The following is a 27,500-nucleotide window of genomic DNA, read 5'->3' as shown; positions in this document are numbered from 1 at the left end:
GCTCAAAACGTTTTGTCATGGTCTTTGAGAATCTTCAAAGATCCTGGTCAAAATCCTCAAAAATCCTCAAAGATCCTGTGAGGCTTTTCACCAGAGATTGGAGGATTAAACCATAAGCATGCTATTAACTTCTCTGTGGCAATGTGCATGCTCAAAGGATAAAGTCTTTCAATTGTTTCCAGTTTCCAGACACCACGAATTATTCTTCATGCAATACTACACAACTAGAGAAAATATTGGTGTTTAAAGGATCAAATCAAAAGGTTAGTTAGTTCACATCTGAAAAGGTCAAAAATTTACTAGTATATTTTTGTATACAAATTAATATTTTTAAAAATACAACCACACTTTTGAGTTTAATAAGGAACATGTTTCGATGTTTCAAACATCATCTTCAGCCATAGTGAGTGTAACATTAATTTTTTTTTTATATAATTATCAATACGATGATTCTTTGTAGATTAAATGTTCGTTACAATTACAGTGTAGGTAAAATTCATACGAACCAACAATATTATAGAGAACACAACTGACCTAATGGTAAAACTTTAAAAGTGTAACGCTAAACTGACATGATCAACTTGTTTGTTGAGTTTGGGTTTCAACCGCTTAATATGGAAGCTCTCCTTGATTTTAAGTTGATAGGAAGAAGTAGCATTGTCAATAATTTTGAGGCAAGAAACATCACAGTTATCCTGACAATTAATTTTTTAGAAAAACTAAGGTGCTTGAAAATATGAGAATTTTTATCCCGAAAAAGGTGCTCATTTACACGTGTGGAGAAATGCCTGTTGGTTTCACCAACGTAGTGAGCACCACAGCCTGTGCGAGTAAATTTGTATACAACACATGATTTGAGAGAATCCAGAATGAAATCCTAGTTGGACTAAAAATGTTGCACATTTTAAATGGAGAGAAAATTACTTTAACATTTAAATACTTGCAGTACTTGCTGATAATAGATGAAATATTTTCTTTGTAGTATACATGGTGTAAGATGAATAGAAACCGATGTAAGGTAGTAACATTTCTAAGATAACCTTGAACGGACTTGTCGATTAACCAACTGGGAAACACATTACATTTCAAAATTTACTAGTTAAAGAATCGATCTTGTTTTGAAAACCCTGGGTAGTGTTACTTATTTTATGTGCCCTGTGGATGAGAGTTTTAATTAACCCTAATTTGTACTGAAAGGGAGTAAAACTGAAATAATTTGTAAGTACATGTAGACCAGTGTAAGTCTTTTTTCAAAAAAAAAGAAGTGATACAAGAACATTGATTGCATGTTACATGTACTTGATCTCTGCTTGGATAATTATTATTTTATAATACATCTAAAACTTACACTGGTCTACTGGATCTCTGCTTGGATAATAATACATCTAAAAGTTTCTTACAAGTTATTTCAGTTTTACTCCCTTTCAGTAGAAATTAGGGTTAATGTTAATTAAAACCAAAATCTAATTATGTGCATATCTGGACACAAGTGCATGAAATTCAATGTGAATTAAGGAGGCTCAAAAGGGTTTTCAGCTGAACGTGCGCGGGTAAGCCACACACACAAATATTCTAAAAGCCATGCTTGATTCAAAATGAGTCGCCAGAAATAAACAATATTATTTTGTTTTTAAAACTGCATCATCTGTCCTTTAGCGTGCATGCAAACAATGTAAACAGCACAAAAAGCCAGCCAAATGTCCTTTATTTGATTGGATAAATGAAGTGATGAGTGACAAGCGATGACAAGCTAAATTCTCAGGCTGTCTGTTTTTGCTCTGTTCTAAATAGGCCATTTTACAGTTGTTTTCTCAGCGACCAAACCCATGAATGGCTGCTAGGCTGCCGGTGACTTTGCATTGATACAGACCTCACTGCTTTTATCAAGTAAATTGTGTTGTTGTAACGCTAATTAGTCCATATTAAAATTACAAAAGCATGAAGGTTTGTATCAAAACAGGGTTACCGGCAGCCTCTGTTCCATTGTTAGGCCTGGTAACTTAGCCACAACTGTAAAATGGTCTATTGGTTAAACCAGGACATTACACGTGTATTACCGTCTCAAATTTTGCACATTCTCTTGACCAATTATGGTAAAATGGCATAGTAGTGGAATAAGAAACTTTAATTTAAATAATTATTTGATACATGCATAATTATTCTTTTTCCTACAGGAAATCCTTGAGTATTTGTGCAATTTAACACCTTTGCAAGCACAGATGGCTACTGACTTCATTAAATATCACATTGATCATAATGCTGTTATGCAAAAGGTACGATGTATTCTGCTTTACTTTACAAGTTCCTGTCATGGTAATGATGGTTGTTCACCTTTAAGAAATTAAGGTATAATACTTCAATGCAGGTAAAGGAGAAATTGTCAAGCACCAACAGAGAAAGAAAAACTGTGCATGTACGCAGTCAGTTGCCTCAATAAAGTATATTGATCGGGATGAATTCCTGCCTGAAAAGTTGGTGTTTCTTAATTTGGCCATGCAGAGACATATTTACGTATACAACTAATATTTATTATAAGTACTGCTGTGGACGCAGCACGTGCTTCCATCTTAAAGCGACTGTCACTTTGACGGGGTAACAACAGTGGTAACAACAAAGTGCTTTATTGTCATTGATACTCATTAATCATCATCAAACTATCTTGGGTTGATTTGAGAAGGGAGTTATGTTGGGGTCAGGAATATGTATAATGGACTGCTCAAGAAAACTCTTGTCCAATTATTGTGCAGGACAAGTACAGTGTACAGTAGATTAATTTTCATTCTTGGGCAAATGACTTTCTCTGACTACTTGCCCCACCAGGCAAGCAACCACTCAATCAATGAAAGAACTGAAAAGATGTCACAAGACAAAAGATTATATTGTTTTTCTGCTATGAATAGTTAATAGACCCAGGCAAGTGGAGAAAGCTCATGGGAAAGTGGGATTTTAACTTTGCATGTCCAGGGCCTGTAATGCAATGAATAATAGTCCATTGCAACTACTATACTGTTATCAATGCCATTTGTTTTAGTTGAATGTCACTCAAGAGGACTTAGTTGCTCTCAACAAGTCGACGTTAAAACTCAGAGGAGATGTAAGTCTCTCAGTATGTTTTTGGTAGACTTTCCACTTGCATAGATGACTCGACGGATTAAAATCATTTAAAGGGATTACAGACATACATGTACATGTATAACAAAGAGACGTCAATTTGTGAAGTAATGTTTAAACAAGTAAAGCTATGATCTTCACAGTTATGGACGCAATTTTAGCAATTGCATGGAGAACCCTGAAAATTTCAGCCTGATCTAGGGATGCTGGTGTGAGGCTCTAATCAACTGGGCTGTGAAGCTAACCCTAACCATAGTTAGTAGAGGCCCTAACCTTGGGAGCTGGTCATTTCTGGGTTCAAATTTTTGCGTGAGAAATGAATCAGTCCACGAAATGATATATCAAATGAATCACATACTGAATTGCGAATATGAAATAATTATGGACGCAATTTCAAATTTCGTGAAGTCCTGAATTTTTCAGGCTTCCTCGCCTCGACCCAAGCCCCCACTCGTTTTTCAAACACAGTTGTTTTCGTTTTTCCGACTATCTGGGAGCCTGGAACAGGCTATGGAAAGGTCTATTACATAATTTTATAATTCTCCCGATATTGTTAGAAAAAGTACTTTTACCATGGTCGAAAGTTGTAAAGCATCTGTTTACTGGTTTTGAGTGTTGTCAACGCCGTTAACAACAGTTTTAAATGCCAACAACTATTCTACGATCATACCTAACCATATGGTTGGGTCACAGAATATGGACTTTGGACTTTAGACTTCGGACTACGGAATTGAACTGGATATTAATCAAGATATTGTAACACAAAAAATCACTAAAATACTTTGAATTTTAAAGAAAATCTGCAAAAATTCCTTCGCACATAGTGCAGTTTACCCTTAGTATGTCGTTTTTCCTGAGAATAAGTTAAAAGTGAGGCAAATAAACATACTATGAATTTACAAATTTCTAGTTTCTAAAGAAACAAAGAAACTGTGGTGCTGCCTCGGTGGGAGAGTGAAACAGGAAAATTTGGTTTTATCAAATGTGTTGATAAAGGTCGAATTACCACCGTGAACGATTTGGAAAGCTGACGTTTGGAGCGGTAGCCCTTCGTCAGAGCTACTATGAGTTTAGATTTTGTTAAAGGACTTTGTAAAAGGACCAGCTTCTAAGTGGAAATATGGCTGACCACTCAATGCTTAGAAAAACCAAGTGTCAGTGCTCGTTGTAAAAGAAGGCTGACATACCGGTAAGGAAAATAATGAGAAGGTTGAATCCCACACTGGTTTAATTTTCAGCTGAGGAATTTAACCGAGTTCGTTCACCTTGTGCAAGAAGGAATGGAGCTGGCCCGACTACTGCGTCTTAACCTGTCCGGCACTGAAGGTCTGCAAAACAAGTCTAGTGAAGAACGCAACAAAATTTACTTTCATGAAATGTGGAAGAATCTAGGCCCAATCATATGTGGACCAGATCCTGGAGCACAACCATCTCAGAGAGTGATGGATCATATCAATGACTATCAGTGCCGCACAGAAGGTTGTAAAACAAGGGTCCTGCAAATTATGCTGTACACCTTGCTTCACAATCCGATAATTCTCTATTCTCCCAATGGAACTGCTGCTGATGATGTCATCAAAAAGGTGATTAAAATGGTGTCTTCTGAAGTAAGACCTTTTTTTTTTTTAATTTGGGATTAAAGTTTTCAAAACTGTAGCTCTGAAATACAGTGTACATGTAATGAACTCCATACCCTCGATGGAGAATGAGTGTTCGAGATTCCCGCAGGGTTACACCGTCCCTTAAGAGCACAATGGCTTCTTACTTGTGTGAAGCCAATGTCGTGCTGCAAACATGGAAGTACAACCCCTAGACGAGCAAACGTTTTTGTTTCCATGTTTTTTATCGTGCTGTAAGTCTTGAGCTTGGCTTGGTGACTAAAGATGTTAAAGCTAGTATCCAGGAAAGTTCTGTATTCAGAAGCCCTGTACAACTAGTATTCAGGAGCTCTGGACACTGAACTAAAGGCTTGGAAACTTTTTGTCCTTAATCCCAGAATCTCTCCTCTTGTGGAAAGTAAAGAACTTGGGATGCTTTTTGATATAAAATTGATGACTATCGTCAGCTTAATGAAGTCTTTTTATTTTCGTTTAACTCTTTTTTTCTACAGGCAAACAGGACGTTTTCAGACATAGAGAAACTGGAGCACCTTGCTGAAGATTGGTTGAGAACTTCACAAAAGATCCGTTCAGTGTTGCAACTTAACGAGTCTCAGCATTACCTCGGGCTTGTGCTAAATAGTGAACACAAGTGTCTTCAACGATATGACGACTTGACATCTAATACCACTGGATACAGGCCTGGTGATTCGCTCAGGTAAAATATTGTCATTAGTTATCGAAAGGTAGAAGTGGTCCTCACACTCACTTATAGACGGCTGAGAAGTTCAGGATGCTTCAACCCATGACCTCTGCGATGGCAGTGTACTGTAATGCTCTACCAAATGAGCTACATGTATGAAGCCACTCAGTTGGGAGCAGATCATCTTGTTGGGCTCTGCTTGTATTCCTGTGAAGGCCTATAACCTGCACCTCAAATACATGCATTTATCGCCATTATTCGTTGTGATAGTAATAATGAAACCCGTCGACAGGTTATTGGCGCAATTATTTGAAATACGTAATCACCCAGGCGATCTGAGCAACATGTATCTTATTCGTACTAATTTTCGCGGGGCTTACTTTTTGTGAGTTTTTAAAGATCGCGAAATTTAAGACCTGCGAAGAAAGCGAAAAAAAATTTGCGCGAAAATTAATACCCTGTGATGAAATCCTTTAATCAACTTTAGATTATCTTGTCCATGTTCTTTATTTAAGTCTCGGAGATAGACCTCTTTTCGTCTGAATCAATATAATCTTGCATCCTTAGAGCAGTCGTCAAATAATCCATTCCTATATCTGGTTCCTTGTCACTCGCGACAACAAACTGTTTGGATTTGTTAGCTATTTTTCTGTTCTTTGTCTTGGCCTCCATTTCAATAACAACTTCAACTGGAATTTTCAACCCCCCACCTTTTCACAAGTGGTGATCATCGGTGCTTCGCAATCGCATCCATAAATTCGGGTCAAACGAACTGAGACTGACTAATTTTCGCAAAATTTAGTTCTTTTTGACATAATTCTTTCGCGTAATCGCGAAATGTAAGTCCCGTGAAATATTCCTTTCCATTTGCGCAAAATTTTAGTTACCACGAAAATAAGTACATTGAAATAAGGTATGAAGATCACTTGGATAGAATTACCCCGGTAGGTTAGATTGGCCATGCAAAATTTGAAGACCTTATGTGGGAATACGATAGGTCCGCCGATATAAATTCTTTGGATCTCTGTGTCCTAATATAATTTCCAAAGAAGATGCACCCTGTATCACCCTTTCCAATGAGATCCTTAGCATGGATAAAATCGCTGCATTGCAAATTTACTTCCTGCAACGCTGATGTTTGCAACTTGTTTCGAGACAATCTTGGTCTTAGGAAAGTCATAATTTAATAGGGAGCTTACACACGCGTTGAGACGCGGACTGCAACCAGAAGTGAGCTATTTTCCCTTTTAACTTGTCTCCACACAACCACTCATACATTGCTAAGTATCTTTTTTTCTGTTAGAGGTGATTGGTATAAAAATATGGGAGACACCACTGTCCTGGCATGCGAAATATTCTCTTCCGGTTGCCGTCCGCGTCTCAACAACGCGCATGCTTAATCTCCGAAGTATCTCGTGTACGCAGATGCTTTTTTGCCACATCTCTTGACGATTATATACCCGATTAATATGTTGGTTCGTTTATCCGACAGTATGCTGTAGCTATTTATTATTTTGACAGACGAAGTGAAATTATCGAAACAAAATCGTGCGAAAAAATCAAGCAAAAACCTGCCAACGCCATGCAAGGAAACTTTGCAGCGTAACTTTGCAATATCCGTGCAGTTTTATGTAAACAGATGGCCAATGATGCCCGACCTTTGACGGACTATGTGGGAGTAAGTGCAAACATTGCTGCGCATCGTAACGCTTCTCTCTCCCTGTCTTTTATCTTTACAGAGAATACCAAGGTCTTGACGAGCTGCTAACCCGCAGTTGTGATAATTCTAATCCCTTAATAGAACAACTGGATACTATTGACAGTGTGGCACGGCTCTGGTTGGACATGGCCTCAAAACTTGATCTTAATATATTCAGGGGCTTCAAGGACGAGAAATCCCTGTTGAATTTTGCCCTAAATGTCAACAACTCAAAAGCCAGAGATTCCTCTAACGTAGTAGCAGGTTAGTCGGTCCTGAGAAATGTACCTTTGCAGCTCTTTGTTTTCTCTACTAGCAGAGGTCTCTTTCCTTTTTGCATTCGCCGGGCTGACGAGTACGGCGGGGTTGAAACTCACTTTGTATGATGAAGCGCTTATTAAGACAAGTCTTGTCACTCTGTCAGACCGAGGGCAAGCTCTAACGGACAAACTGTTCAAGAAAATCTTTGAGAACAAAGACAGCAAGCCCAGGAATTTGCTTCCCCTACAAAATGCTAAGCATTGTAATCTCAGATAGGCAGGCCAGTTCAATCTGGTTTTCAAGACAGACAGATTTCGAAATAGTTTTATGGTTTTTAACACACTTAAGGTTTTCATGACGTAATTTTTTTATCCGGATATTTTTGAATCCGCAACTTTTTCTTTTCGGATACGCCTTCCGTCCACACGTATCCGGCGAATACGTTGGCGAATCCAGAACTTTTTGAATACGCTCTCCAAAGTGAATATATTTGAATCCGATATGAATCCGGAACCGTGTGGACGCCAAATGTTTTTATCCGGATGACGTAACAAGATCGAGCCCAGTTTCTTAACCGTGAAATAAATTCTCAAGATGGCTGACAGGGGCTTCATGGCGCATACTCTGTTACCTCTGTTTCCTTGAGGAGTCCTGAGCACTAGAGTGAATCCGGATACAATCCGGATGCGTGTGGACGGGCAGCTTCGATTTGAATACGCAACGTGTGGATGGAAATGTTTTCGAATACGGAAAGAAACAGTTTCGGATTCAAAAATATCCGGATACGTGTGGACGGGGCCTAATAGTAACTAATTACTTCAAGATCCTGCTAGTTCTTATTTATTATGTGGTGAATCCAGATGTTTTGTATATATAATATTAATTTAATCTTTCATTCTGTAAATAAGACGTAATTCAACCCTTGGGTTGCAAAGTTTTATTCAATAAACTATCTATCTCTTTGATCCAACCGCCGTCACAACCTTGGACAGCATTGTTCAAACCCCGCATGCCCCATGATATGTTTGCTGACTGTGACTTGAGCCTGCTGTGTCCAGCGCATCCTTTACAATAATTCCGCTGTCTTTAAGTGAGCCCACATAACATGAAGTATCACGTGAGGATTCGGCTGCTAAGTAACCAACGCGCATGCTCAACACACTTAAGTTTTGAGCCATGGCAGTGGTCTCTTTCCGTCTTCGTCATCCCAGCGAACGCAAAAGAAAAGAGACTTCTGCTAGCAGGGAACTCTTCGTTTGGTCGGAAATGCTAAACTTTGCCCAGGCTGACCGCCACTTGAAGGCTAAACCACTGGTGATTTTGGTCTGTGGGCTTGAAGGGGCTATCTTCGACTGATCCATAACTTTTTTTTCCTATAGGTATCGTGTTCTTGAATATCAAGGCTAACGCTAGCCTGCCACCACATGTCAAGTACAAAATACGAATGAAAGCGACGTATTTCACTCCACCAACCGACAGCATCCGGGATTCTTACTGGAAACCGGGCCCACAGAGCTTGAGTCAGCAATACTATTATGATCTTGGATTCACCTTGCTCCAGGATCAGATCGAAAGAGCTGTTGTTGATTTGCATGCTGGGAGGGACGTTATCAAGCCTGCAGTATATTTAAATGAGATGCCATATCCTTGTTATGTCAAGGACAAGTAAGACTTCTGTTGACCCTACAGTCGAGTTTTTTTCGTTTTTGTGTTGTGCGTTTGAGCAGTGTCACTGTGTTGTATCAAAGTTTGGATTTTTGGGTCTCATTTTGAGCAAAACTACGGTATGTTTAACAACAACAACATGTATCAAAATTACCTTATCCAGAAAATGGTATTGGCATAGTGAATTTTACAGAGCACACAATATGCTAAATTTTGTCTTTCTGAAGCTTTTTAAGCTGGCTGGAACCAGTTTCACCGCTTGTAAAAGACCTTCTTATTAGAAGGGTTATAACTGTTGTACTGTATCACGTAACAGCAATGTTATGGCACCACATGAAACACCAACTATTGTGTAACAAATTGCACCCACTATTTCGACGCAATAGGTTACCATGGCAACATGAAAGCTCTCCAAAACCACTATATTTCGCCTTTACTTTTCTTGTTGAATAGTAATTAGCAATCTGAGATAGAAGTTAAGAACTATCGGCAAAGTTTTAAAAAATTAATGAGAGCCAATCCAGAGCTACTTTAAATTTAAGGTTTATTACTTGAGTGATGGTCATTGGCCTTTCGTTTCTTTTTTCACACAGTTTCATGTTCATCATTGAGCACATGATGCCGCTATGCATGACAGTGTCGTGGATTTACACAGTGGCTTTGGCAGTGCAGGCAATCGTGTATGAAAAAGAACAACGTCTAAAGGAAGTCATGAAGATGATGGGTCTGTCAAATGCTGTTCACTGGGTTGCCTGGTTTATCACTTCGCTGGTTGTCATGTCCATCACAGTTTCGCTATTGGTTGCTATCCTCAAGGTATTAAACAGTTTTGCTCAGCCTATAGGCAATGTGTTTTTCTCCCGCATCACGCGACTTCTCTGCTGTAACCTTTTCCATCTTCGCAGAGAGAAAAATCTCGACAGTGCGAAGTCCAAAACACCAGTGTGTGTCCTGAGAAGGACTGCTGTTTGTCAGGCTGCATGGAGTTTTGACAACCTGAGCTGAAGTGTACAAGTTTGTGTCAGCAAAGAAAATAGAAAACGAAGAAATGAACCACTGAATTGAGAGACTGGAACAGCAAGGTTTATTTGTGTTGGCTGTTCATAGGAATTGTAGGATCATACATGCAAAAGTAGTAATTCAAATACTCTTATGTAATTTCATGACACCCAAAATACCCAAAAAGTAGAATGAAACGTTGCAATGACCACAAGAGAAATACAGCAAAAGGGAAGAAAAGCATGGATGAACACAAATGGACAAGATTGAGATGGATTGCATTTGGGACAGGGTAATCTTGAAAAAAGTCGGCCGACGTCTTCAAAAACTTTTATTGCAAGGTCGTTCTTGCTCAGAATCATCTTGTTTGTGATGTAACGATAATTTTATCAGTGAAGGAATTCCACATTACTATTTTCGAGTTTTAAACTCGTGATTAACTAAAGATATCCCCTAAACACCGTAAAATAACATATCGTAGCCCCTTTAAGGTACCTCTCTGTAGGGAGGCAACTATAAGTAGATGTTTCCGATATTTTTTAGAGTTGAATTAGCAACCACAAAAGTCAAATCCGGTGAAGAGATATTCAGTTGGAACTCAAAGCATCGACATGCTGATCAAGCGGCCTAATTGCTGGGCCACTCCTCTGCCTCATCTCAAAATGAAATTGAATATTTAGTTTTGCTGTTCTCAATCCCCTTTGGTCTTGAACCATCTTCCGAGGAACTGTTCGTTTCCGGAGTTACAACGGCCTTTTTTTCAAGGAGAGTCAATGTGGGAAGACTCTGTTGAGAACTGTGTTTTATTCTTATGTTTAACATAAAAATACCTACCATCACAAAAGTTAGACTTTGAAAGAGGGTAAAGTTATTCCCTTCTATCTACGTCACTAATCGCGTCTTTTTTGCCTCCACAGTATGGCAAGGTTTTGTCCTCTAGTGACCCGCTGGTTGTATGGGTGTTTCTTATGATGTTTGCAATCGTGACAATCGTCTTCTGTTTCCTGATATCTGTATTATTCTCCAAAGCCAAGCTGGCGTCGGCGTGTGGTGGCATCATCTATTTTCTGACCTATCTCCCTTACGTGTTTATCTCTATTCGAGAGGAGGCTGGGTTCGTGAATGTTTCTGCCAAAGAGAAGATGGCCGCCAGTCTCCTCTCTACCTCTGCTTTTGGCCTGGGAGCGAGGTATTTTGCCATCTACGAAGAAGAAGGACTCGGAGTGCAATGGTCCAACTTGGGAAAGAGTCCTGTACGTATTTTCTTGTACTTTGTTTATGAGATTTTTTTTTCTCACCGGCGAAAACATTACAAAGGAAAGATAAAACAAGAGTTCACGTGTTTCACGTGCCTCTCGTGAACGTTTCCAAAAGAATAAGTTTTAAAACGGGGATCTTGTTGTCGTTTCCTCGGGCTGAAAAGGGTCAAATGGATCTTTATAGAAAAAAGGAAATCTTTGGCAGTCCACTGGATTAAGTCCGGAGATCGTTTCCTAAAACCCCTTTTCGCAAATTTTGCCTTGTTAGCAATAGCCAGCCCTATTTCTCATCACATCCAGGTGGTGGTTCTGGTAACATTGATCCAGGGGGATAATGGTTAATAGTCCACTGGATTACGCTAGTAATTCTCTTAATTTCTTTTTATTCGATCTTTAGAGGAAACATTACATAATTTCAGCTGGTATAGAGCGTTTTCATATGACGTCACGGCGGTCATATTGGTGTTCCAAAACAAAGGTTGGCGGCCATGATGGTGTACCAAACTAATCCTCCGGGAATTGAACTCTATTTTTATGCAAATACTTCCTTTTGTTTCAGTAATCCAATATGGCTGCTGGTCACGTGAGTGAAAACGCTCTATTGAACTACAATAAAATACGGATTACAGCACATAATTTCAAGAAACCTCTCATCGTTGGTCACTTAATTCTGTGACGATATCCAGTAGATTAGTCCTTAAAGCCCCGGCTACAGGTTGTAACATTAGGGAACTTAAGCACACGCGTATTTGAGACGCGGATGGCAACCGGAAGTGAGCTGTTTTCCCTTTTGACTTGTCTTCACACAACCACATTTACATCGCCAAGTATCTTTTCTCTTTTAGAGATTGTTAGTATAAAACTCTTGGGGACACCTCTGTCTTGGGAAGGAAAATGTTCCCTTCCGGTTGCCGTCTGCGTCTCAAAAACGCGCGTGCTTAAGGGCCCACTGACGTATTTTTTGGGGTGTGTTGCTAAGGATGTAATGGTTAAGTAATTTGAGAGAATTTGGCATTATTTTGGTCAGCTTCCAATTTTTGTAAGCCAAGGACCCTAAATATGACATCATCATACCATGCCCACAGTCACGTGACCAATAAAAGAAATCTCTAAATTTGTCTCCGTGCTACGCAATTTGAGTATTTAATCGATGGTTTGATAATTTGGTCTTTGCCATTCAACATTATTGAAGGGCGGCTACACGCTTCAACATTTGTTGTATGTTGGAGAAAATGTTTGATCGAAGTAAACATTTTTCCAACAAAAATGTTGAAGAAACGTCATCAAACAAACATGCTACGTGCTCAAACATTGTTGATCCAACAAATGTTTTATAACAATGTTTGAAGGTGCAGCTGGGGCTTAACCCTTTGACTCCCAGAGGTGATTATCATGTAAATTCTCCTCACAATTTCAATGAAATGTTAGTCACACAGGTATTGAGAATGAAGATAATCATCAGTTTAAGATGTGATATTGATATAACACCAAATTCTCATGACTTCCTAACAAAGAAAGCTATGGTACGAGGTAGGAGAATGAACGATTCGATCTTGTATTGGGGATGAAAGGGCTAAGACGTTTATTACCACTGTGAGACCAAACTTGGAGTATACCATGGCAGTATGTGATCCATACAGACAAGACCAGATTGATGCAATCGAAGCAGTCCAGCGGCAACTGGCGAGATTTATCAAAGGAGACTATAGCACTAACTCTGTCACAGAGATGTTACAGTCCTTAGATTTAGATTCTTTAAATGATATACGTAAAATTCATCGATTTAGTATATTCCATTTAGCAGTCAACAATTTTATTGCTTTGCTTATACCTGACTATTTTTTACTGAAACAACGTATTACAGGTCTTTTTAAAATAAATCTTTCATCCAAGTTAATTGTAATCATGAGTATTGTTACTATAGTTTTGATCCAAGAACGATGCGAAATTGGAACTCATTACCAAGTTATGTTCAAACTAGTTCAAAGTATTCATTATTTAAAGATTGTTGTGTTTCGACAATTAGAAGTTGTTGACTCTTCTTATTCATTACGTTGTTATGATGAGCCGTTCTCGTCAACTGAGCCTCGGTCTTATGTCTGCGCTGGTAAACTTTCTGTAGGAGAACATATGCCCTAGGGTTCTTATAGTCCAAAATTGGCTATTTGAACCTTACGGCGCATGCTCACTCCTAAAATAAATGCACCAATCAGAGACGCTTTCCATTGTTCTTCACGTAAGTCAGATAGATAGATAGATAGATAGATAGATAGATAGATAGATAGATAGATAGATAGATAGATAGTGTCAATACATAGCATCCCAAGGGCTGAATTGCGTATTTAAAAACTAGTTCATTATATACTATACAAAAAATTAAGATTGACTAAATAATATATATTCGAAGTGTTCTTAAAACGGTCCGTCTTAAACTTGGGAATCTTGAAGGACCGATTGTGTCTAAGCGAGTAGGCTGAGTGGTTTGGCGCTGGTACTAAGTTACTTAGCTTGCTATCCTTGTCATTCATAATATTGAAGAATGTCTTCCTGCCAATGGCTTCACAATAGGAAATAATCGACCTTAGGGATATTTGGATGCTCCAAGGCATCACTGTACATTATCCCTGAATAGATAATTGACAATGCCCTTTTCTGTACCTGTTCTATTTCGTACTTGAGATACAAGGACAGAGCTTGATAAAATACTGATTCGGCATACCTCAAGACAGATCTTATACAAGTGCAATAAAACAATAAGTCAGAATTAGGTAACTTTGCACTTTGGAGCTACACCAAAAAGTACGAACGCTTATCTGCTGTCTTCACAATCTCATTAACATGGCTATTCCATCTTAGATCACTTGATATTGTAACCTCAAGGAGTTCCAGTGAGAAGACACTTTGTTTCAGGGTTCCCCGGCCCAGAGCTCTGCTCTCCCTCGTTTATGCGCTAAAGAGAAGAGCTCTGGGGTCGAAATTGATGACGAGCATAATCGGCCATTAGTCTCTTGACTTCTTTTGCAGGCATCATGTGTAGAACATTCGCTTCTAAATGCTGTCTGAGATACTTAATATGAGTTGATGAAGTTGCCAAAAAAATTGAAATATTCCAACCCGCTTTCTCTTTCCCTGCAGATCAAAGGAGATGATTTCAACTTGCTGAAGGTATTTTACTGCATGTTGATGGATACAGTTATCTACGCTGTCCTAGTGTGGTACATTGAAGCAGTTCATCCGGGATCTTATGGGCTGCCTCGTCCCTGGTACTTTGTCTGTCAACCCTCTTACTGGTTTGGTCATAACACGCAGGCGTGCCCCAAGATGAGGCGCAGTGCATTCCAGATGATGACTGCGGACGATCTAGAAGATGCTCCTCAGGGACAAGGGTTACTGGCTTATGAAAGAGAGCCTATACATTTGCCCTTGGGTGTTACTATAGAGAATCTTAAGAAGGTACAGTTGCAACTGAAATCATTGATAAATTCATCTCTTCATTCGATGACTAGGGTTAACACGCGACCTCTCCATAAGGAAAAAGCAGGACACCTTGTTTAAAAGCCTTGTTTCCAGGAGCCGACGTTCGATCAGTAGAACAGCATCCGAACCGTGATAGGTTCAACTCCTCATAGGAGAACTCGGACGGATTTTTCGAATGTCAAAAAATATATTATATATCTCTTTCCAACGAAAGCTTGCTTTCAACTGACAATTTGAAAAATTCATTGGTGATAGTGAGGCTTGCAAACACCCGCAATTCCAATGTTTTTTGTCTACGAACTTCATGTCCAAGCAGAGAACGCTGTCGCATGCTCAAAGCATTGTTTTACTGATCTCAGGTATACAAGGAGGGAAAGAAACTAGCAGTGGATGGATTAACTCTGAATCTCTATGAGGGACAGATTACCTCGTTCCTTGGTCATAACGGCGCAGGCAAGACCACCACTATGTCCATTTTAACGGGTCTGTTCCCGCCTACAGAAGGTACAGCTTATATTTACGGCTGTGACATCCGCATGGATATGGAGAAGATTCGCCGCAGCCTGGGCATGTGTCCACAACACAATGTGCTATTTGACAGGTCAGTTGGTCTACATTTTTAGTAATTTTTTTTTCTTGGGAGCTAGGGTGGTGATCTCTGTAGTAGCTTGGTGTCGTCTTTTCAAGGAATTTTTCAAAGTTATACAAACTATACTTAATATGTCGCGCTGGGGAGAATTTAAACACGAGAACGTTGTCAACGCCATCGAATATGTCATTTGGGAAATATTACTGAATCCATATATCTGCACTTTTCTGATTCGTATAAAAGCCGCGCGCCTTGTGCAAGACATTTGAGGTCTTCGAATAACATCATGCTCCTGTGGCAAGCACGCGGCCCTAAGGATGTTTACAGTTCTTTTTTTAAGTGCTTTTGCAAGAAAAATCCCTTACACATTGGCTGAGAGTTTACTATCCTCTTCCCCTCAACAACGCTGTTGAAAATTCCATCAGCAAAATAATGCTGATTTTTTTTACCTATGAGTTCTCCGTCATGAAGCGCGAGTTAATTATTATTGCGTGAGCCTTCCAATTCGTTTTCTTGTACCATATGATCTGTGCTATCCTGGACTGCTCATTACAATTTTCTTTAGTTGTTCTCGTCGCGTAAGCCCCCCTGTGAACCGAGACTTTATCTTCACATTTTTCTGCATTATAGGCTGACCGTGGATGAGCATTTATGGTTTTACGCGCGAATGAAAGGAATGCCGGAAAGTGATGTGAAGAGAGAGATGGATCAGTGAGTAATCTTGCTCTTTTGCTTGCTTTCAATCCTGTTATGATATGGCTGTCAGTATGCATGCAAATAGACCGAATGCATAATGGTGCGAGGCTAGTGAGTCTAATTAGCACATAAACAAAAGAAGACATTTTTGGCCGCCATTTATGCATTCGGTCTATAGCAAATGGCTGCTTACGGTGGTGGATAATATGGCCGCTATAGCGTCATACCTTTGCAAACCTTCAATATTGGCAAAATTGCGTCAGAGAACTCCTTTCCAGATTTCTTTCCCACTTGAGGCAGAAGGAGAAATTTTGGGCTGCGATCGTCACTAACCATCATTTGTGGTAAGGACGACCACAGAGAAAGTGTAAGCGCAAGAAAGTGATTGGAAGTGTCTTCTCCCTGTACACCGCGCAGCTTCAGTAGCTTAAATTCGTCTCAGGCAGGTGCAGATCTCTAAGACCCGCACACACTTATTTAAGCAAATTTTCATTTTACGATTCTGTTTTGTTTCTCTGACTGAAAACAGCAGCTTTATTTGTACAGTGCAACTGAAAATTTGGAATTGACTTGGATATTTACCCTTTCCACCTAGCTACGTTGACAAACAGGCCCGGATTTCTCGAAGCATGATTAGCACTAACCAGCGTTAAATGTCATGGAAACCCATAGGTTTTGATACCTCTTAACCAACGGTTAGTGCTAACCAAGCTTCCAGCAACCGGCCCCAGACGTCTTGAAAATATTGACATTTTTTTGATAGGCTCGTAATGGACGTAGGTCTTCCCACTAAACGGCACTGCGCAGTGGAGACCCTGAGTGGCGGCATGAAGCGAAAGCTCTCGGTTGCGATGGCCTTTGCAGCGGGCTCGAGAACAGTGATCTTAGACGAGCCCACTGCTGGTGTGGATCCTTACGCTCGGAGGGCCATATGGGACCTGCTAATTAAATACAAGAAAGGTGACCACAGATGTAGATTGACTTGCTTCTTAGCATATCGCTTATTTACTATTTTAAAAGTTACTGTCACTCTTACTATCATCGTAGATATGCCACCATTTGACCTTTGACTTTTCAGCATGGCACGAGGATTGTTACGTGAACTAGGTTAATCAAAGACTAGTGTCCACGAACTTCTGTTATTCGGTGGCAGAGCATTCGAATTTGTGATCCACCTAGGTAAAATACGGATAAAATTGAGATAATTTGTAATTTTCCGATGTGTTTGCTCAAATCTCAGGTCTTTTGATTGGACGAAATCCGGATTACAGTTTGAAAGGGCCTCGACACAGTTTTTGATTTATCAACGATCATACTCTTTCTGCAGAAAGCTTCAAGTTCCTTTTCTGTTTTAATTTTCACATGTTCTCTATGGCGAATGAAATGGTTCAAAAGTGCATTTTGAGGGTGCATTCAGAAGAAACCAGACTACCTTCCTTATTTGCCATAGTAGAATCAATGTACAGAATACTTTGAACGCCAATTCAGTTCGACATTTCTGTTTTCCGTGCACCGTTTTCTCTAAAGAACGTATATTCCTAACACCTGCTTTCCCAGTTCATTCTGTTAATTCGGCTTGCAACAGACGTTATTGGCGGACATGTTGGTGTAGTGAACAATTGCGAAAGAGTCTTTCGGGAATTTGACTCTATTATTATGCAAAACGCGAGCGACGTTTTGCTTTTGTTTTGTTCGCTAACATGGCCTGTATCACTTTTGCAGGCGGTGGCCCCAAAGCTAATGGTTACCTTGTTAGGCGCGATTTCAGGGATTGACCTGACCAAGCTAATGTTCTTATTGCAACTGTAGGCCGAACTATCTTGCTGTCCACGCATTTTATGGACGAGGCTGATCTACTTGGAGACCGCATTGCCATTGTTTCAAACGGGAAGCTGCGCTGTGTTGGCTCACCGCTATTCTTGAAGAGCCACTTTGGAGACGGGTACCACCTCACTCTGGTGAAAAAACGCGATAGAACTCCCCAAGGGTCCATGGTAAATATTCACGTGCCACCCACGGGATCAAGCCAGGGGCTGGAAACTTCAGGGGTGATGTCGTCCAATAATACACTTCAGCCTAGTGAGTCACTTTCATGTACAATATAGCCTCATTTCGAAAGCGAGTCCTGTTGAGAAATTTCAGTGATATTAATTAGTATCTGGAAGAGGAATGATTTTTTCTCCAAGAGATCTTCGTTCCTTGACTCCAATCGGCGTCAAAATGAGTTGACACATTGTGTCTGAGCAGCAATGTTTATGCGTAAAATGACAGGGCTATTTGAAACGCGCAAAAAATTTTCCAAGAGTCCCCTCCCCCACTCAATGTTGCCCGTTTGTAGTCAAAGATCAATATACTCTTTGTTTGTCCCTCCAAATTTTGAATAAGCGTTGTTTTTGTTTTCTCTTGGTAACATTGTAAGTCCCAAGAGAAACTGGAAGCAATGCTTATGCAGTTTTTTTTTTGAAGCGGGGGGACAAACAAAGAGTATTATGGTATTTTCCGCTTCGGTCAATTACGACACAAAATTGTTTGGTGGGAGGGGGAAAATAGACCGTTTTCGAATTTTCACGGCTGGACTGGATCTAGCATGAAATGGAGGCTAATGCGGGCAATTCTGCATTAGCCTCCATTTCATGTTAGATCCAGTCCAGCGGTGAAAATTCGAAAATGGTCCATTGGGTAGCGTAGCAAGGACAAAAGAGTTAAAAATTACGGAATAGAGGGTCGAAAAGGTCAATGTGTCAACAGTTGTGTCTCCGATTGTCGCCTAAAGCAGAGACTTTCGCCGGGTGTTGTCAACTTCGTCAATTGTTGTGTATGATTGCATCACATGTACATAAATTAACTTTTGAATTAGTACAGGAAGTGGCAATCCAAAGATGACTTGGTTTGAGAAGTCAGTCACTCAAATTAGGGGTACAAGTTTTGCGTTTCCGGTCTTAGGCTTTGTGTTCTCTGGCTTTGCTTGAAAGCGTGAGTCCCTATGGGTGTGCGAATTTTCTTCTTTCGCTCACGTGCACATAAAACTCGCGCGCTGGTTTCATTATCGACCTTCAGATTGGAGTTCGAGGACAACTACGAATACGAGTTCTCAGTTCTGAGAACACGCATTTCGAAAATTCTTGTTCTTTGAACGTAATGCTCGTGCCCAGTACAGAAAACTCACACTCGTAGTCGTTCTCATACTCCAATCAGAAGTTCACTATTGCAGCGATTGCTGCGCATTTGAGTGTTTGGTTTGAGCTGTTTTCTTATTCACCTTAGTGCATTGTACAAATTGTGAATTCATGATGACTAATTTTTAGATCATAGAAACAACAGCGAGGACCATGTGAAAAAGGTGACGAACTTCATCAGATCTCACGTTCAAGCTGCTGAGTTACAGCAGAACACGCAACAGGAACTAACATTTATTCTCCCTGATAACTCCGTGAAACGAGGAGGCTTTGAAAGATTCTTTAGTGATCTGGAGCAGAAAAAAAGTGAATTGGGGATTGATAGCTTTGGACTGACAGACACTGCCCTAGAAGAGGTAAGAAACTATTTTGCTGAGCAAGTTCTCAATTTTGGTTCGCAGGAGCGAGACATAAGGGAAGGAATTTTTTCCTCAATCATTTCATTGGGATGCACATGACACCTAATGCACGAAACTACGGAATTTCGACTAGGTTAATAAGTATCGCCTCTGTCGAGTAGTCACTAGAGTTAGCCTAATGAAGTGGTATGAGCCGTGCCAGGAATTTGATTTGGCAACTCTAACTCTACTCAAAGCAAGCCCAACGGCTGAACAGAGTAAAAAGAGAAAAAAAAAACGCCGGAAATGAATTTGAATTCGGAGCTCTAGCTTTTAGGAACAACTTCTCGAAAGAGCAAGATACCGGGATTTTTCATTGTCAGCTATTTCTGGTCATGTGGTGTAGAATCACATCTCAACAGTGGCTAAGCTTAAGCCCTGATTTTAAAATGTTTCTCGTTGTGTCACGTTTGCTGTCTAAAATTCTTACTGAGTCTTATTGAAGGTTTAGCCACAGAATGGAGTCCCCTGTCTAGACACTGACTTGATTGTATTTAAAAAGGCACAGTTTCAGTTCCGAGCATTCCTTTTCACTCAGACGTTCATAGTTGTAAAATAATGATGATAATCGTAAATTTAAAGCGAGGTGATATTAAACGATTATCGAAATGCCAGTGTCGAGATCGAGTTAAATAAGCTTCAAACGCCTTGGGCGACATTTCTTTTTTAACTGCCTACGCGCAACCCGCTTAATCTTGCCCTTTTTGACATTCGTTCCCCTTTTTTCATAGATTCAAATTATTTTCTTTCAGGTTTTCCTCAAGGTAACTGATGTTGCATCTCGAGACGACTCAGGTTGGAGTTTATACAGTTTTTACTTGGCAAAATTTCCGTCATCATATTATTGATTTCCCCTTTCCACATTTTGAATTCGCGGTGAAACACTGGCTTAGGGTATTCGTTAGTGAGGTGGAATCCTGCCTTTGAAGTTTCTGCTATTCACCTTCCTGTATTTACCCTCTTTGACTGGAAACTATGCGAACTCGATGTTGACCGAGTTCATGATAGCTCAGTGAGTATAGCAGAGTGCGGAGAAATCAGGTGGTCGTGAACTCGACTCCTTTTCAAGCCCCAAGTGTTTTTTCCAGGTTTCTCTGTAAATGTTGAAGTTGTTCTTACGCCTTTATCCTGTTCTTTCTTGGCTCTGTAGTTCACTCGTTACTACAGCAGTACAGTTGATGTAATTTGTGAGGTTCAGTTCAATTTTGAATGTACTTTTTTACATGGTCCCGGTCAATCAGTACTAGGACAAACACAAAATGTGGACCTCATGGGTTCTCTTTACTAGTATTCATTGTCGTTAGGAATCCAAGGGTGCGTTCGATTAACCCTATTCCGGAATAAGAATACGTGGAGTGGTGAGTTAAAACACTATGTGTGGCATTTTGAAGCAACAAAGATAATAAAGCTATGTTTAAAATAGCATTTTAGCAGTTGTTTGACAATATTAATGTGAATCTCCGCAAAAACGAAGCATTTCTAACTTCTATTCCATGCATTCCTATTCCGGAATACGGTCAATCGAACGCGCCCTAAATGTCAGACCTTTTACAATTGAGATATATCTTGAATTGTACACTTAATAGCCAATCAGACACCAAGGCAACCCATCAACGGCTTCTAATAGGCCACATTCGATATATTAAAATTCTGCTTGAAAGAGAGGCTTAGAAGACAAAGACAATGGAAAGTGGATGATATGCTAATATCTTTCACATTCACTGCAACTTCTTTTTATTGTGTTTGTCCTCTCTGCCTCACTATCAAGCTGAATATTGATATTTCGAAAATGGCCTATTGGATAGTCTACACCAATGAAACAAAAATAATTAGTAATAAAAAGGCACGTACTGTAAAAGTGGCCGGCCCTATTCTCCATACGGGGAGAAGGAACTGATGATGACTGTAAAAGTGGAGTTCGTCTATTTCATGTACTTTGCTATACATTCAGATTTCAATTATTACTTCGTTCTCTAGCTCAGGATTAAAAAAAACCGGGCGAAACAAGAATGGAAAGAACTGGCAACCTTAAAGTGGCGTTGATTTCCTCCGGAAATGACAAATTCGGATTTTATCATCTTGTTTTTTTCTAGTTTTTTGGCACAAAATACAATCTACAACTACATATCTCAGATTTATATGCCCAAATAGGCCATTTTGTTCCATCAAATACCTCTTACTATCCGAGTTCGAGGTCCGTACCGTAAGTTACGGACCGAGTTTTTTTTCTGTTGATTTATGGCCCGTGGCCTATGCGTACAAATATGAAAGACGGATAAATCGTATAGGCTTTTTTGAAGTAGTTGCTTGCAAGGTTCCCAGAGTTTCACAAGTTTGTTTCACATAACATAAAAAAAAAAACATTCTTGAAAATTTTGAATCAAAATTCCAAACTTACATGTTGTGGACCGTACTGTAGAATATAGCCCGGTAAATTAGCCAATCATAGCGCGCATGCTATCTGAAAGATTTAATTAAATGTTTCTCTTCTTTGCTCGCACTCCACATTAGAAGTCAACTCATCAAACTTTGAAAGCTCCTCGAACCCTGGTGATTCCCCAAGCTCTGGGGTCAGCGGGGAACAGGATGACGAGTGGAACCTGGATCTAATGGCAGGAAGAGAATTGGAACTGAAGGATCTGTCAAGTGGTCGGTATGACACAAGGGAACGGCTGTTATCTCCGGAGATACAAGAAGAGGCTAGCTTTCAAGATGGTAGGTGATGTAACTTCCATTGACTAGCCAGCTTTGATAAGTGACGTGAAACAGGCAGTTGCCAGTTTCCAAGATGTGTTAACCTTGTTGTCAGCAAAGACATTTACTTGGAGCTGGGTTATTCTGCTTTCCATGAAGCAGCAAAGTTGTTATGATTCTATGTATTTGTTCCTTTTTTGTTTGTTTTTAGGTCCATTCATCTGTTAATCCGTTCATTTCAGTATTTGTTTAATTTTTCTGCTCATGAAGCTTGCAATAATTCATGTAACTTTTTTTGTGTGAACTTTGGTCTTGTCTCAGTTGATGAAAGTTAATTGACTGGCGCCGGGAAATAAGAAAGTGAACGTTTCGAGCCCACGTCAAATTTTCATTCGCTCTGCGTTGGTTGATTTCCTTTCATTAACTCAGCTGATATTACCGCATTTCCTTGCTTCAAGTACGCAGCAACGCAGCATCACACTTTCTTTACAAACTAACACCATCAGCCATTGTTTTTTACAGGCGATCAGACACCATTAAACGCAGCATTTCAAGGCGTTAGCACTCACACGCTGGCTGGTTTTCGTCTGAAAATGCAACAGTTTTATGCTTTGGTGTTGAAACGATTCCATCATGCTCGACGCAACTTCAAAGGAGTCATTTCTCAAATCCTTCTACCCGCCATTTTTATTGCTATTGCCATGACTATGGCTCTGTCATTCCCAAAGTCACCTGACCAACCCCCTCTGGAACTGTCTCCGTCCATGTTTCCGCGTCCAAACTACATCCCGTTTGCAAACGAGGCGAAAGGAGTCAACCACTTGGCGTCTCGACTTGACAAAACCCTGACTCTGCCCTCTGGAGTGGGTGCAACATGTTGCCTTAGATCTGTACGGTCAATCAACGCGACAAAACAGAGTTTAGGAGAGAGACCTTCGAAGGAGCAACTGGCGCAGATGTTTAGCCAGTCCTGTTCGTCTTCCGTCAATGAACTGTCAAACGATTACTTGAATCCTTCAAATTGGCATTTGCCGTATATTTTCTCGAACAGTTCCAACATATCTCACTCGATAACTCACAAGGACACTGGTATAGGGTGTCGATGCTCACGTAACAAGACTGCCTATGTGTGTGACAGGGGTGCAGCTGGGCCACTCCCGTTACCATTAGTTACCATTACAAGGGACACACTGCGGAACATTACTGGCAGGAATATCTCGAAGTATCTGTTGTATACCACACAAACATTTAAGCTTCACAGGTTTGTATTGTTATCTTTCTTATGTGCATGCATGATCTTAGTCTTGCGGAAAATACATTTCAAAATGATCTCCAATATCATGGTACAAACGAATGGTCGTTAATCGACTTTCGTCAAACCAAAATCTAGGTAAATACTTTGATAGTTCAGTAATTCAGCGGGCCGATCATAACACCAATAATCAAGCGCATGCGTTGCAAAGCAACAATATGACCATTTCGTCTGTACACCGCGACCTCGTGAAAAATTTGGGCACGTAACGCGGAGCAGTTGCCCACAGTTTTATGTGCCACTGACCAAGATCCTAAAACGTCATCACATCTTCGAGACAAATGTCATCATCAATGTTTTGGCTGGGGATAATTCCTCGAGCACTGCACTCGCTAAGCTCTTCTTTCGACGAAAGAATAGCAACTCTCAAACTGGCTTGTCAGTACGGTCAGGTTTGTCCTTTGATCCGTCTTAGATGATGCCCTTTCGGGCGTTCGTTCATTCCGCCCCATTATTTATGTTATCTCTATCTATAGTAAAATACATTCCTGATGAAATATAAAACAGAGCGCTTTAAGAAAAGTTTCTTTCCCCACATGTGCTTTAAAGCATGTGCTCTCTAGCTGGATATTTTCCAACATTATTAATTATGTGTAGTAAACTTTTTATCATTTCGAAGTTGCAGGCTGTAAATTCGGAGTAATTTAAAAATGTGAAAAATACAAATTCAAAGTAATTATAAAATGTAATGCCCTGTCCACATCAAGTTGACTAGTTGTAATTTTACTAGGTTTATTCTAATGTAATGTAATTACGCAATTCGCTTCATGCGCTTCGTTTTATACTAAAATACTATGATAACTTCTAGGTATGGGGCCTTGTCCTTTGGTGAAGTCGTTAGTTGGGTGCCTCAGAAACTCGACAAAGTGAAAATACCGTCCGTCAGACGATTGGCTATAAGAGAAGCTGTTAAGGTTTGTCAGTAGAGTCAGTTGTGTTTTGGGTCGCATGTGAAGAGGAAAAGTAGGCCCTTTTCATGACCGTGTCGCGTGACCTTCTCAATTATAAAAAATGGTGGTGGTACAAAATAGATGTCAGAAATGGAAAGAACGTGGTGAAATTAGTAAGAGTGCCAATTTTGAGACCACTGACATTTATGAGAGAGATTTTACAGTGATTTTAATGCTTGGATGCCAAGCTTTGCCATGCAGCAGCTGTTTGCCACGTAAATCTCAGTAAATTTTTAAACATTAAAATTACTGAAAAATCTCACATAAATGTCAGTGGCCTCAAAATTTTTCACTCTATTTTGTACCACCACCATTTTTTATGATTGACAAGGTCACGTGACACGGTCATGTAAAGGGCCTATTGCATCTAGAAGGCTTGCGTCAGTTTTCATTGACTATCATATGCTCGTTTAATTGCATCCCGAGGACTCGAATCCGACGAAAACCAGACTTCGGATAGCATTTTGTTGATCAATGTGGCCGCGTCGTAAACTTCTGTGACGTCATTTGTGCTCGAGCACACCGAAGAGCAGGTCAATTCGAGTCAATTATGTGTTGCAGTGGAAGGACTTCGTAAGGATTTTCCTATAAATGTCGAAGTTACATATCCCAGCACCAATGCGCCATTAATTGGTTAGAAAAGAAAGTAATTTATTTCAGTGTCTAGTCGTTCTAGCGCTGGAGCGCTAATTGGGGACATTAACAATCAATGCGAATCAAGTCAAATGTTGGTTTTTGAAGGGAGGTGGGGGAACCACAGCACCCGGAGAAAACCTCGGTGCGGAGTAAAGAACCAACAAACTCAGCCCACATATGACGCCGAGTCTGGGAATCGAACCCGGGCCAGATTGGTGGGAGGTAAGTGCTCTCACCACTGCGCCATCCCTACACCCCCAGGTACTGATTGATTGATATAAATCAGGCGTAATGCAGAGCAAATCAAATAAAAATCTGCGTTTTGACAAGAGGGGAGAACCGGAGTACCTGTAGAAACACCTCTCGGAAGAGAGTAGAGAACCAACAAAGACCTGCGTATGATGGCAAGTCCGGGAATCGATCCCATTATACATTGATCAGCTCTATCCCATCGTCCCTAATTCTAATCTACGATACCTACTTCAGTTCCTTTCAGAAAAAGAGATAATTCAGCTTTTTCTGTAGTTGTCAATACAGCTTATTCACTCTACTGCGGACACGAAAACGTGTTGCTTCAGCGAAGCCATTTGGTTTGATGTAATGTCATGAAGGTGACGTCCCGTGCATTTGCTCGACTGTCCTTGTATTCTTTTATTGCACTCACGTGATAAGACGGCCATGTTGGTGCCAAAACAATAGAAAAATGTACCTCTATTTTTGCATATTAATATAATCAAATTCCCAAAAGATTTTTTCGCTACTGTTCTTTCCATCAACCAGGTGGGGAACGTTTGAAAAAACGAGAACGTATCGCTCCGAAGTACTTTTGTTGTTGGTGATGGAGTTCGTTTTATCCCCTGTCAAGAGCTTTAACGATTCTTCTTTCTCATTTTAGGCTTGGTACAACAGCAAAGGTTACCACGCTTTACCAACCTACTTAAATGTCATGAACAATGCAATTCTCCGTGCCTCTCTGTCAAAGGAGAAGGGGAATCCAGCGGCCTATGGTATGATCCGTCATACACACTGATTGTACAAAGTTAATGTCTGCGAGTAGATCTTATTAATTTGCGTTATTTTTCCTCTCCGAAGCTAACCGCTTAACTAAACGATTTATAAACAAATCGGTCACTTTGAATTTTTAACTTAAAATGCCCATAACCCCAAAATATTTTTTTCGCTAAAATGAATCTTTGCACCTGTTCGAAACGCATCGCGGCTTTTTTTCCTTTTTCTAACAAATCCTGCCATTTTAGAGGCTACGAAAGTTGCGAAAATCGAAGCATCTTTTGTTCACGACCGAGTTAGAAGGGGAGTGGGTCTATTCCTGTTTTTACGTCACAAACTGATTTACATTTCTCTTTGTAAAAATGCATGCAAAGTAGATTGTGACGTAAAACCAGGAATAGACCCACTCCCCTTCTCATTTGGTCGTGAACAACAGATGCTTGGATTTTCGCAACTTCCGAAGCCTATAAAATGGCAGGATTTGTTAGAAAAAGGAATAAATGGCCGCAATGCGTCTCGAACAGGTACAAAGATTCATTTTAGCGAAAAAAATATTTTGGGGTTATGGACACTTTAACGGTCTCGCTTCTTTATGCTCGCTACTGGAAACAGCCGAGTCGACTTGGAATGTGACTGGTTAACGTTCTTCCCCGTCAGGACTGTGTCATTGTCTAGTGTTTGGTGCTTTTTAAGTGTTAGAAAGATTTTACTAATTGCGTTTGTTCTTCATCTCTTTCGGCAGGTATAACAGTATTTAATCACCCCTTTAATAAAACCGACGAGAACCAATTGTCAGTCAGATATATGTAAGTGAAGAGATATGTCTTTATTGGAAACATCGGCGCCATGATGGGCTCAATTTCCTCTTGACCAGTGGTATAGAGCCGTTTTCAATCGAGTGTAGTAAAGCAAATACCAACTGAAAGTAATTACTTTGACCAATCACAGCAGGTGCAAACAGCGCGATGAACCAATCCAAATTCGTAGCAATTCCGTGTAACTTGCTCAAAGCGCGGGAAGAATTGCGCGTGCAAGTCGCGATTGATTTTTGGTGATCCTTCTCATTGGTTGATAAACTGGCCCGAAGTCGTGGCAGTACGGACCTTGTATAAACGTATGACGCACCGTGACAAAGGGCAAGATGTTTTTCCACAATTATGTTCACGTGATCTCTTGTTCTTCGGCCATTTTCTTCTACGTCATAATTACCCAAGAATTACTTGCGGGCATTTAATGTGAAACGTCATCATTTCCCGATTATTTCGTTCG

General features: G+C 40.1%; 1 protein-coding gene across 1 annotated transcript in view; it reads left to right on the top strand.

Annotated features, from left to right (window-relative positions):
- Positions 1-27,500, top strand: part of LOC137993149 (ATP-binding cassette sub-family A member 2-like) — a 61,122-nt gene that overhangs the window by 12,260 nt on the left and 21,362 nt on the right. Inside the window, exons 7-27 of the mRNA XM_068838834.1 lie at positions 183-263; positions 2,175-2,273; positions 3,032-3,094; positions 4,350-4,694; positions 5,222-5,427; positions 7,152-7,375; positions 8,752-9,037; positions 9,631-9,853; positions 10,954-11,289; positions 14,431-14,748; positions 15,132-15,373; positions 15,992-16,072; positions 16,821-17,017; positions 17,867-18,136; positions 19,363-19,589; positions 20,384-20,426; positions 22,143-22,346; positions 22,848-23,586; positions 24,446-24,551; positions 26,119-26,230; positions 26,974-27,037. Of these exons, the coding sequence (XP_068694935.1) occupies positions 183-263; positions 2,175-2,273; positions 3,032-3,094; positions 4,350-4,694; positions 5,222-5,427; positions 7,152-7,375; positions 8,752-9,037; positions 9,631-9,853; positions 10,954-11,289; positions 14,431-14,748; positions 15,132-15,373; positions 15,992-16,072; positions 16,821-17,017; positions 17,867-18,136; positions 19,363-19,589; positions 20,384-20,426; positions 22,143-22,346; positions 22,848-23,586; positions 24,446-24,551; positions 26,119-26,230; positions 26,974-27,037 (4,466 nt within the window). The remainder of the gene's footprint in view (positions 1-182; positions 264-2,174; positions 2,274-3,031; positions 3,095-4,349; positions 4,695-5,221; positions 5,428-7,151; positions 7,376-8,751; positions 9,038-9,630; positions 9,854-10,953; positions 11,290-14,430; positions 14,749-15,131; positions 15,374-15,991; positions 16,073-16,820; positions 17,018-17,866; positions 18,137-19,362; positions 19,590-20,383; positions 20,427-22,142; positions 22,347-22,847; positions 23,587-24,445; positions 24,552-26,118; positions 26,231-26,973; positions 27,038-27,500) is intronic.

This window comes from Montipora foliosa, chromosome 2, assembly GCF_036669935.1.
Source record: "Montipora foliosa isolate CH-2021 chromosome 2, ASM3666993v2, whole genome shotgun sequence".
Lineage (NCBI taxonomy): Eukaryota > Metazoa > Cnidaria > Anthozoa > Scleractinia > Acroporidae > Montipora > Montipora foliosa.
This window is presented reverse-complemented; position numbering and strand designations above follow the sequence as displayed.